The following is a 12,233-nucleotide window of genomic DNA, read 5'->3' on the forward strand; positions in this document are numbered from 1 at the left end:
TATAGTATCAACAGGTTCAGGAATCTCTGCCATAATCATTAGGATAAGTATTCAGCAGGCACAGGAGCTCAGCACCTAAGCTGCCATCTTTGAGGCTGACAGTTCCGGAATCTCTACACACCACTTTCCTAACAGCTCTTCGTAGGATAGTCAACGCCTCCCTCAGCGAGGGTACAGCCCAGATGTCCTAAAAAGAGAGTTTATATGCCCAACGCTGAAAAGATTTACTCTCAACCCTAAAGACCTAGCAAACTATTCTTACAAAAAATGAACAACTCTGTCAGCTTGGGGTTTACCAATCCAGGTTCCATCTGTAATGCAGCTGTGAAACAGACACCATTCAGGTGGTTGACGACGCACTTGAGAATATTGATGAAGAGGACTCATGCTTGTTAGTCGTTTTGGACCTCTTGACGGCTTTCCACATGGTCAACCCTCACTCATTACCCACTCTCCTGGAACACAGGATAGGCTTCTCTAGGACCATCCTGAAATTGTTCACATTCAAACTATCTGTTACACATCTGGCTATCCAAATGGAGAGTTTCCCATTTCCCGCCTCTGGTCTCCAACTTCCTCCTTTATTCCTTACCCCAGAACAGGCATGGGGAGCATTTCCAAAATTCATACATATAAACTTTTCTAACAGGATATGGGAGTTTTGTACTTTTTCAGAATTTTAAATCCTAAAGTACAGGACTACCTCAGTTGGCCAACATGCACTGATGAGATGGGACACATTTTGGCTGGGCATTTTCAGATTGCAACACTCTTCTACTGCAGAAACGAGGTTTTCTGGCTTGATAGAATCCTGTTAGAATTAAATGTCAACTGCCTACACCAAATACCTTAGCTATGGTTTTAGATGTTTGATTAAAATTACGCTGTCATTTTGCACATTTGTGGTATAAATATGACTTTTACTGTTCTCTGATCATTTTTATTGTATACATTTTTATGATGTTGAACTCTGATGTACTATTTGTGCTCTGTTTTCAAACTTGAAGAACTGAACAAAAGGTGTCTGCATCATGATCTCTGATACAGACATAAGCCATAAGAAAGTGCTTGCTTGCGGTGAGGACCATATTTAAGAACCTATGCCTTGGTCAACCCAAAACCTCAAGAAAAGAAAGTTTGCTATAGTGGCAATTAGATTCTTTGTGATCGTAGTATCACATATTGTATTACTCAATGGGGTAAAAGAGTCTACAGGAGCAATCATCTGCATCTGTGTTCGCTCATGTTCTGCCTGCTCCTAGTTAAGTAAACACTGCTCTATTGCGTAAATAATACAAGACAAGGTCTCAAACTCTCACACTGATTTAAATTCTCAGAAATCTTCACATAAAGATCGGTGCCAATTTTCATGTCAGAGTTCAGAGCATCTATGTGTGTTAGAAAGATAAATAGCTAGAAGTGTCTTTAACACATGAAATGTTTTTTCATAGGTCATGAAAGGAGGTACCTACCAGGCTACCATGACTACTACACGAATAATAATCTAAGTGTGCTGCAGGTTAGATTCAGCATTTTTGGAAATGTTGAGAATTTCATCATTGCAACTTGAACATGGGAATTTGTTCAATTTTCACAGAAAAATGAAAGTATAACATAACTGCAAATTAGCTGGATGTAGTAGGATAAGAATGTTTTGTTAAGAGGACATTATTAACTGCTTTCGAGAAAATGGAGCAGAGTAATTACTGCAGATTTTGGGTTCTAGTTACCAGGTGGTGGAAGGTGCAGGGTGAGCTGGTAGTGAACAGAAGAATGGACATCACTTATTGTGATTAGGAGTAGACCACTGATCGTGTTTTTGACAGTAGTCATAGAATGTTGGTAGTGAAAGATTGGAGTTATTAGATGTCAAGTAAGTCAGTGTAAGTTACGATGATGTGTCATAAAACTCACAGGGCCTTATTATAAGTCAAGTGATAAGGGGTTAACGGCGCCGGTAAAGGTGCCGGTGCCGTCAACCCCGTACCGCCTGATTACGAGGTCCCCTTGCGGGACCCGCTCTGCACATCTGGTTTTACCAGACATACAGAGTGGGTCCTGCGAGGGGAAGAGGGAGCAAACAATGGGCCGCTCGTAATCAGCCCGTTGTTTGCGTCCCCCCCCATTCCCATTCAGCCCTATGGGGGCTTAAATTGGAATGGGGAAGGTCCGAGCCAGGGTTCCTGAAGGGAGGAATTACTGGGCCCTCTGAACTCGGAATGGCCCGGTAATTCCCCATTCTGGAAACCCGGATCCAGACCTGATTTTGGCGGCAGCCAAAGTCGTAATGATGGCCACAGACTTCTTTGTTCTGAAAGTGGGTTTTGTAGAACAACTCTTCCATCACTCCACCACACATTTCCTTGGAACTGTGAATATTTCTTGCCACAGAGACAAATGGTGTCGATTCTATCATCAACGGCAATTAAGTTTGTATTCCTTTTTGTCCCTTTACCTTTCAGTTGCATAGAGATAATGTTGAGCCAACTTGTACCTGGAAGGCAACTTTTTTGGTTGTTAGGCAGAATTATATGCAGCACCCTTTGGTAACACCACACCCAATTAAGATTACAAGTGACAGTACAAATTCACCTTTGGTACAATCCTGTACTACACAGTAAAGTAGTAGCGATGGCCGAGCAGCCAGACTTATCTCAAGAGCAAGTGAGCAGTATCAATAGTTACACAAATGACAGCAATTACTATGATTCAAACAAACACTGACTCAAGGTTTCTGAGTAAAAGAATATACATTTATTTACACATCAGTTGTATTACATTTCACTAAAGTAAAGCAGTAAAAAAATCACACTCTTAATACACCACACCACTCCCAATAGTTTCCCGACAAGTTAAGCTCACAAAATGAAGTGGGAGCAAAATGGCACTCTAGTAATTTAAAAAGGGAGGGAAAGACAAAGCTTGGCAGAAATTGAGCAGAACCAACAGGTAAATAAGCAGTGCATTCTAGAAAGAGGAACAACAGTGATGGAATCAAATCAAATAGCCTGAGGGCCAAAGTCAATAGGACAAAAGTCTTTTGCTCAAGATCACACAGTTCAGGGTAGTTTGTGTTTAAGTCTTTGCCGAGAATTCTGGATGAAGTTGGTCGGCAGAAAAGTTAGTTTAAAGAGTAGAGAAGGACAAGCCCTCGAATTGGTGAAATGTTTCACACACCTTCACCGTGGCTGGACGAAACGAACAACTGGATTTGCACAGTACCTTTAAATGGAGAAGAAGCTGTAGCTGAGGATGACGTTCCTGGCAGTTCCTGCAGGCTCACGGTTCCTGAAGCGACTGTCGGACTGACATGAAGTAGGAAGACTGGAGGGTCCTGCACTGCCCAGGGAAAAAAACCAGCAGCAGAGCAAAGCAACAAATAAAAGGTGCGCTCCTTAAAACCCAAGCAGGGTCCTACCTTCCTGGCTATCCGGCAAACTGTAGCTCTGTACAGCGAATTTGACCAGAGGAGGGAGTACGGGCCTGCAGTTTGTTGCGAACTGGTTGGTCCCACCAGCTCAGGGGAAGAAGATTCCGGGAGGATCTTCTCTGTCGTTGGAGTTCGAGGGTTCGGACCTGCAGCAGGGCTTCACCAGGCGGTTCAGTCGTGGTAGGCGTCCTCTTCCATCAGCTCTTCATTGGTTCTTTCGTTCCAGTGGCAACTCTGCCTTTCCAGACCCAGAGATCTACTTTGTAAGCAGTTTTCCCACATTCACACAGCCTGGCTGTCAATCGCACAGCAAGGTGGCTATCCTGGCAGGACAGTCACCTAGCCAATCAAACAGGAGTGCGACTTGGGTTACCAAGGGAACCCATGGCAGGGATCCTAAAACCCCTCACTCACATCCTGCCTACCCAGACTTCAGGTGCCTAAGGAGGGCTTCTGTGTAGAAGCCAGCAAAGAGACGGTGAACAAAGGAACCAAACCTGGTTTGGAGCGCTTAGAAAAACATGAGAAAGACATTTTCAAAAAGAAATGGTGAATAAACCCAGCTGGAACCGTATAATAACATATATGGTCCAGTGGGTTTAAGTTCGAGGCTACCAGAAAGCCTAAAACAATACCAAGGTTATTTCAGATAACCGCGGTAGGAAAAATAGTGTAGTTACCACTGCCACCAACTAAGTCTTGATGAAAAGGGAGCAAAACAATGCTCCAAGAGAAACATATAAAAAGGGATGAATATTAACCCTTTCCAGTACTCCATGTAAGATGGTTTGTACTGGGTCTGTGGATTTAAAAAGACTAATAAAGTCAATGGCAGCTTTACATGTTTTCGGAGACAGTAGTCAGTCCCAGAAAATGGAGTCTAAGTTGGGAAGTCTAAAAGACAACCCTGTGTCACTGCACTGAAGGTGCTGTGTAACACACAGTAAAAATGCGATGCCTGTGGAGTAGGTGAGGCTCCACAGTCTATGAACAAAAAAATGTTAAACAAACAGCAAAATACATGTACGAGTGGGAAAAATGGCTTACACTCTTAACAGGTGAAAAAAAGAAATCCTAGAAATCCAGCAAAGCTGCTGAGGGACTCAGTAGGTAAGGGAAATTAGCCATTCTTGAGAATTCTCCCTAGCATTTGTCAAGCTATGCATAGGGGAAAATATATCCCCACCCTGCTTTACCCACCATCACTATACGTTGAAGCAACCTGATTGCGGGAGGCATTCCATAAATCACAAATAAACAAATACAACATTTTTGGGAGAAACTGCTGTGCTGTACATCAATAAATATCTTCCAAACTGTGGTCTAGAGGAGTTGTGTAGCTGCGAGGACCTGTTAGTGCATTATAATTGTAAATTCATGTGATAAGACGTTTTAGATAGAGACAACTTTGACAAATCTAAAATAGAAAAAATCATCAACACTATAATACTGGAAATACCATACAATTAGCAAGCTAAAAGTGGGATCGTGATTCCACTCTCTTGTATGCAAACAATAAGGTAGAAAAGCCCTGACTTTTGGTGCTATAACTGCACCCGCTATGCAGCACTGAGCAGAAGACAGGGTGATCTTCAGGACCATATTGTTAGGTAAGATTTTTATATCAATGATACATCTTGCTGACCTGTGTCTACCCCAGAACTAGTTGCTTTGACTAGGTAACTATTTTACCTTGTCCCTAGGTGAAGGGAAATCTTTTTACCCTCTCACCTAGTCTGTTATTCATTTTATGGGTGACCTTTTAATGTCTCTCTATAGTATATGGTTGAAGTTATAGTTTCCTACAACTTTTGGGCATAGACTGGGATGCCCCTTTGGGCTCCCCTGCTAATTTATCTTTCATGTAATTGGGTGAAATACAATTCCTAAGTAGTAAAGAGGGATTTTCATCCCCCTTTACATTTTATATAGTGAGCCAGCACACGCCACCTTATGTGTCGTGCTGGGGGGATACAAGGTATGCCCTTTCTTACTTACCTGGTAACATTTTGTTACAATTGTGAGTTTTACATGAATGGCTAGTGGCAGTGGTTTTACCTTTATGACTTTTAGTCTTTATTACTCGTAGGCTGTTACTTTAGCCCCAGTAATTCCCAGAAGAGACACAATTTTCCTAAAATGTTGGACCATTCTTTTTTGCCATTTCTTGTTTGCTTGCTGTTTCAGACGTCTTCCCCTAGCATTCTAGGTGGGAATGATGTCAGTGGCTCTTTTGTCTTCGAAGGGCATCCTGTGGATTCCCCACCCATGCTCCAGGGTTTCTGGAAAGGCATGAAGCGAAGAAGGAGTCCAAAACTCTGTAGCCCCTTGTCTTCCACCTTGCCTAAAAGGGAAGAACTCCCAGTGAGGGGCTGGCTGTCCTGATTGGACAGCCAGACCACCCCTTTCTGAAAAATGCAGGGATAGAATGCAGAGGATGTGCTGTAGTTCCTGATAGAAACTCTGAATATTGAAGCTGCTGACAAGTCGACCACTGGAGCTAAAATAAAAGAGGAAGATGAATAAATAAAGGCCATAGTCATTTCCATCTACCAAAGAACCTGATGTGTAGCCTCAGCCTGCTGTTACCCTTCTTTCCAATCTACCTGAAGATTACAAAACAGATGACCTTGACCCAGAGCCTGAAGTAACCCACTGGACTCAAGAAGACCTGCATTTTGAGCCATCCCACGTTGTGCTCCCACCTTGCAGGGCTGCAATTCCACAATACCCTGGGATCTCAAGCCATTGCGCGGTGCACAGTCCTCTGAATTCCAAATCTTGCTAAAACTTTATGGGCATCCAGCTGGACCTCCAGAGACGTTAATCAAGTCCAAAAAGTCCTCTCATCTCCGTGCTGGACCTTGCAAGTGACAAGAATCCAACCAGTGATATTCTATTTTTCCTGTGCTCCTGTAAAAGGTGCAAAATCCACAGAGCCACATCCACCCATGAGGAACATCTTGCCTGGAGCCTGTTACCATGATACCTGCTGCAAAGGTTCTTCCAAAGTCCTGTCTTCCACCTTCTAGACAGAGGAATCCATCAACCAAGTTGCTGGCTGCATATCCAGTAGTCTTCCTGTTCCAGCACTTCCTCTGTGCTGAGGTACAGTGTTGCTTAGGCATTTACTTACCTTCAGTCTCTTGTGATTCCTGTGTATCCTTGGGGTGCTATTATGATTGGGAGGTCGCTTGTCCAGTTCACCCAGGCCCACTGCTGGAATCCTCCTAGGGTGTCTTCTCTGAAGTCCCTGGAACCTAACTAACTTTCAAGTGAACTACTTACATGTCTGCCCAGTCTTCCTCAGGAACTCTGACTTTGCCTAAAAGTGAGCCCTATCTCACCCTGCCTAATGTTGGCTCCCAGACCATTAGGGATCCTCTTCTGCCTCTGAGTGAACTCATGTACTAGAATTGGGAATGGCTAGATAATTTAAAGGGTCTGACTTTGAAAAATAGAACAGGTGTTGAAAAGTGTACTTACTTGTAAAGGAGTTAGTTGGTAACTTTAAACTCTCAGATTCAATAGTTACAAAAAGCTATTACTTACCTTTGATATGATCTGCCATTCTGAAAAGTATATATGATTTACTTACCTTGAATAAGCTGTGTGCCTTCTTTAATAAGTATTTTCAAAGTCTTACTTTCGTTAGAAACTGTCTCACCATTCTAACAGAAAGTTGATAGAAGGTTAACTTACTCACCCGCGAATTGGGTTCCACTGTTCCCAAAAGTAATGCTGCTGGTTTCACTTTATTATTCCTGTTACGATAATTGTATGAGATTCCCCAATTGGGTCTTGCTTCCCCTGACTTGTTGTTAGCCTGTCCAGAATAAGCCTGCCTAGATCATACTTACCTTTTAGGTTGCTGTTATCTCCTTACAAAAGTATATAGAGGTTTTACTTACCTTGCATAGCTATGTGCCATTCAAAAATAAGTTAAGTTATTGCTCTCCTTAGTCTGTGAACTGAAAAACAACTGTAATTGAATATTACATCAAAAGGGTTTACTTACCTTGAATATAACAGTGTTATACTAAAATAAGCTAGAGTTATTGCTTCGCGTAGTCTGTGAACTGAAAAACAACTGTAATTGAATAGTACACCCCAAGGTCCAACTCCACTAGAATAACTGTGTTATCCTGAATCAGAGACATAGGTTTTTACTATTCCTAGAATAAGTGTTCCACTATTCAGAAAGGTATATTGTGCAGTTCGTTTACTATGTTATTTCAGTTAGGGTCTACTACCTTGTATTACTGTAAGTAATCCAAAAGTAACTATTTGTTTTGACTTTCCTAGAACTACTGTTAGGTGTTCAAAATAAGGTTATATGCTCTGGTCTGTGCACCTTCAAGCATAGTGTTGTGCTTATATATAATGTGATAGTAATTATTTCCCCCAAGATTTATATGGGCTTACTTGTATTTAAATAAACCATTTATTTTTACAATACATAGTGTTTCAGTGTTTCTTTGGACCATTTGTATTACAATTTCTTTGTACTGATTCTACAGCCCTCTCTCCCTTCTAAGATGAGCCCGGCTGCTCTGTCTACGCTACAATATACTCAGGTGGTACAATCTTATACTACGAGTGGAGTCGGTTTAGGTCGAAATGACCGAAAAAAAAGGTCAAAACGACCAAAAGTTCTAAAAATGCTACCACCAAAGAATCGAACACCAAAAGTTTGATCCTCTGGTGGTAGCATTAAAAAAAAAACGGCGGCTGCGGGGCACACCCCAGCAGCCGTCCGTTAAAAAAAAAGAAAAAAAAAAAAGAAAAGGACCCTGCAGTGCCAGTTCCCAATCACAGAAGTGAAAGGGAACTGGCGTTGCAGGAACCAGCGTGAAGGTGAAGGTAAGTGGGGTTTGTGTATGTTGGTGGTGTGGGTGTGGGGTTGGGGGTGTGCTGAGGGTGTGGGTCGGGGGTGTTATGGGTGTGTTGTGTGTGTGTGTGTGTGTGTGTGTGTGAGAGAATGTGTGTTTTGGCAAATTATCGGGGCTGAAATGTCCAAAAACAAAGTGTTCGAACTTTTGGTAATTCGAACATTTTGTTTTTGGATATTTCAGCCTCGATAATTTCCCCTTCGATCAAATCACTGGGATTCGTGGAGTATTGTCCTGTCTCAGTTAAATGGTTTTACAAAGCCCTTAGTTGGACTTCAGAAAAACTGTCCTAACACATAAGCTATCTATCTGAGCCTCAGTAGGCACTCCACTGTGGGCTACAGCAATGCAAACATGACAGAGAGTGCAGCAATGACAAAAGGGTTGGTCAGACCAGCAGCTGCATTTCATCAAAAACATCATAAGTAAAGAACGCATACAGGTTCTCATTAAACGGGGAGCTATTAAAATATGTAAGAGGGCCTAACCCACAACTCATGCGTAGAGTCAAATAAAATCCAAAACACAATCACGAAATAGTCATGCTCAAAAATTGAAAGAGATCAACTGTCAATGCAAAACAGGCAAATTTGTATTTTGGTTTGCACAAGAAGTGTTCAAACAATCAAAAGGCACATTTAAAGAAACCAAATATATTTATAGAATACAACAATCTAGGGAGGTATACAAGAAACCTTGCACTGGTGAAAGCGCTATTGAGCAAATCTATCCAAAAACACCATTTAGCTTACCTAAAGGAGTCCTTAAAATCATCTTTGGGCAGTACCTGTGTGCAGATCTTCAAACACAGGCATTGCCAAAGCCAATAGTTTGGCCTTTGAAAATAGAGTGGGTAAGAATTCCATGTAAAGCACCCAAAAGATCAAGGCATACCCTATAAATATGTCAAGCCAGAAACATTGGCTTTGACTTTACCATGCAGATGGGCAGTAAATAAGTCATTCATTCATTCATTCATTCATTCATTCATTCATTCATTCATTCATTCAAATGAACTCAACATTTTATGCAAGTCGGAGTATAACAAAAAATAATCAAACCTCCACTGGTCAAGAAGTGAAGCAGCAGACACAACGTAAGCATGATTTCTGAAAAGAAAAGAAAAGAAAAGGAAAGGTATGTGTGTGTTTTTTATTGAGGTACAACACCTAATACGATCAAAACATATTAATTATAGTACACTTATCAAAGAGGCAAATGAGGGACTTAGGGCATAGGGCATATCGACAATAATAAAAAGGGGTTGATATTACTGAATTTTCACACAAAAAACAATAAATGGACACATCCAATAATTGAGTCCTTGAATGCAGGGCTGAATGCATGATGTGTGTTGCCTGCAGCCAATGCTCGAACACATAATGATTTGATGATTATTGATTAAGGAAAAAAAGGTATGTTTGACATTACATACACAAAGTTACATCATTCATTCATATTCAAGTATATTTCACCTGTATTAAAACCATTACACATAGATTACATATTGCATACTAAGACAGCAAAAAAAGAATATGCTCTTATTAAATTTAATTCATTATCTAATCATAGTGTACATCACTTAAAAAGAAAAACTTTAAACATTCTCATTACCTATATGCATTGTAAGAGTAAATCTCTATATATATAACTGTAAGTTTGTTTGTTTGTGGCGCAATTTGTGGGAAAGCGTTGTTCCCTATCCAATTCCACACCATTTCACCAATCTATACCAAATTTGGCATAGTTGCCTGTTAAGACCCTCCGGACATTACTGGCTACATGACAGTTGGACACCCCACTCCTTTCCCAGAATTTCAGCAAAAGTGTACATTTGTTTGTGGGTTTGTGGCTTGGTGAAGCATTGTTCCTTATACAAGTCTACACCATTTCACCAATCTGCACCAACTCTTGCATAGTTACCTGTTAGGACCCTCCAGACACTACTAGTTATAGGACATTTCGACAACGCACCCTGTTCACAGAATTTCAGCACAAGTCAAAATGTGTTTGTGGATTTGTGGCTTGGCGAAGCGTTGTTCCTTATACAATTCCACACCGTTTGACCATCTGCACCGAATCTTGCATAGTTACATGTTTGGACCCTCTGGACATTACTAGCTACATGACATTTGTTCACCCCAACCCCTTCCCTGGATTTAAGCACCTTCACACATGAGATGGTTGCCTGAAATTGGCCAAACATCAATGTGGTCGTAAAAGGGCCAGTCTCGACACAAGGAACAAAACTCGAGGTCCAGGCTCTAGGATGCACGCTTTCCAAGATGTTTGCACTGCAAGGAACAGCAGCACACCTCGGTTAGGTGACAGGTCGGGAGAGAGCACAGAAGGTCCCAGTATGCAGCAGAACACCAACTCTCGCCTCCCCACAACGTCTACGCCGGGGTATGTCAGCCAGCAACACGTGCCCATTCTCAGTGGAGTTTACTTCAGGGTGCAAAGCACATCAAGGGATAAGTGAATCAGAACATCAACCTATAGGATCAGTGTTATTATGTCTGCCTACAGAACCGATTTGGAGAACGGGTACTTCTGCTAGTACACTAATAAAATACATGTATTTGTACAGTCGAGCTATGTCCCGGACTCTGCCTGGATCTTGCTAAGGACTTTAGCTCTGTTTGTGCTGTTTTTGCTGTGGACTTCAGCAACCAAGGTGCCCTGTTGGATCGCCCATTGCTTACGCGGCGGACGCGACTTCCACTATAATACGAGTACGCCCGCGCACAGCATGCGCGCACTCGTGGAAGCACCGTATAAGCACCTGCTTCACCACTTAGCCGAGAAGCCGCGAGGCAGTGAGAGCTTTCTCAGCATTACCTTCTGGCCATTCACGGCCAAATAGGAGTGCTAAGGTTAGTGACCCCCTTTTTTGGCCCTCTATCCCCAGTCATCCATGGAGATGGCTTTCTCCGCTTACTCACCAGTTTCCAGTTTTCAATGGCCCAGCAGCAACTTCACAGAGATGTCAGTCTGCCATTACCATCACCCCTGTTTTTTCTACGCATTTACACAATAAAATTGGCAGTATGAAACCGGCAACTTCCTCACAAGCCTCTATGGCTAACAACGCCCCTCTGAGGTTGTCTCTATTGGACTCGACGAATATCCCCAGGACACCTAGCATGCAGATGCCCAAACCATCATGTAAACGGTCTGTGACTTCTTGTGACCGACAACATCCTCTACCACTATCGGATAATAATATCCTGGATTCGGTCAAGGGCATGGCATACCTCCCGTATCAGGTGGCCAATTATCACCCATCTCATTCCCAGTATTGAGCCAAGATTCTACTGGCATTTCCATTTATGCCAGCCAATGGGAATCCCCAATCCCCATCATGGATAAGAGTGATGCTTAGTCTTCGCAATCAATCGAATTGAATTCCATCGTGGCGGAATCTATGTCTATGCTGCATTCCTTTGCACATCCGACCCCAAGAGCTGACAGACCGGTCTCTAATGTGGAACACTCAAACCACATGTCTATGTTACAACCTGCTCTAGTAGCAATTAACACCACAATCATGTGTCTAGTCAAATTGTTTGAGACCCTGGACGCAAGGTTAACTAGACAAACTCGCCAATTTGAGGATTTAGTTAAATGGCTAAAAGATAATTGTCCAATGTCAAAGAGCTACAAAGAACATGACACACGCAGTTTAAAGAACTTGATGACTCAGTTATAGCAGTGGGAGAAAACACCACACAAGAGAATATGGGGGAGGGGGAGGCTCTGCCAGCATGGTCAATCAGACCAGTTTCTCAACTACCGGCTATTGCCAGAATAATTCGACCCATCTTGACTCCCCCTAATGCAAGAGTCAAACCAAAAACTGACGACTCTTGGACCTCCTCAGTCTCACCGCCCCGAGCACTGTCCCCCCA

General features: G+C 42.3%; 1 protein-coding gene across 2 annotated transcripts in view; it reads right to left on the reverse strand.

The window, feature by feature from the left end:
• LOC138513746 (C-type lectin lectoxin-Thr1-like) overlaps positions 1 to 12,233 on the reverse strand; it is a 634,248-nt gene that overhangs the window by 198,403 nt on the left and 423,612 nt on the right. For both annotated transcript variants that reach the window (XM_069628829.1, XM_069628832.1), the window contains exon 2: positions 9,384 to 9,431. In XM_069628829.1, the coding sequence (XP_069484930.1) occupies positions 9,384 to 9,431 (48 nt within the window). The remainder of the gene's footprint in view (positions 1 to 9,383; positions 9,432 to 12,233) is intronic.

This window comes from Ambystoma mexicanum, chromosome 12 (assembly GCF_040938575.1).
Source record: "Ambystoma mexicanum isolate Mex_15411 chromosome 12, UKY_AmexF1_1, whole genome shotgun sequence".
In the NCBI taxonomy this organism is placed as follows: Eukaryota; Metazoa; Chordata; class Amphibia; order Caudata; family Ambystomatidae; genus Ambystoma; species Ambystoma mexicanum.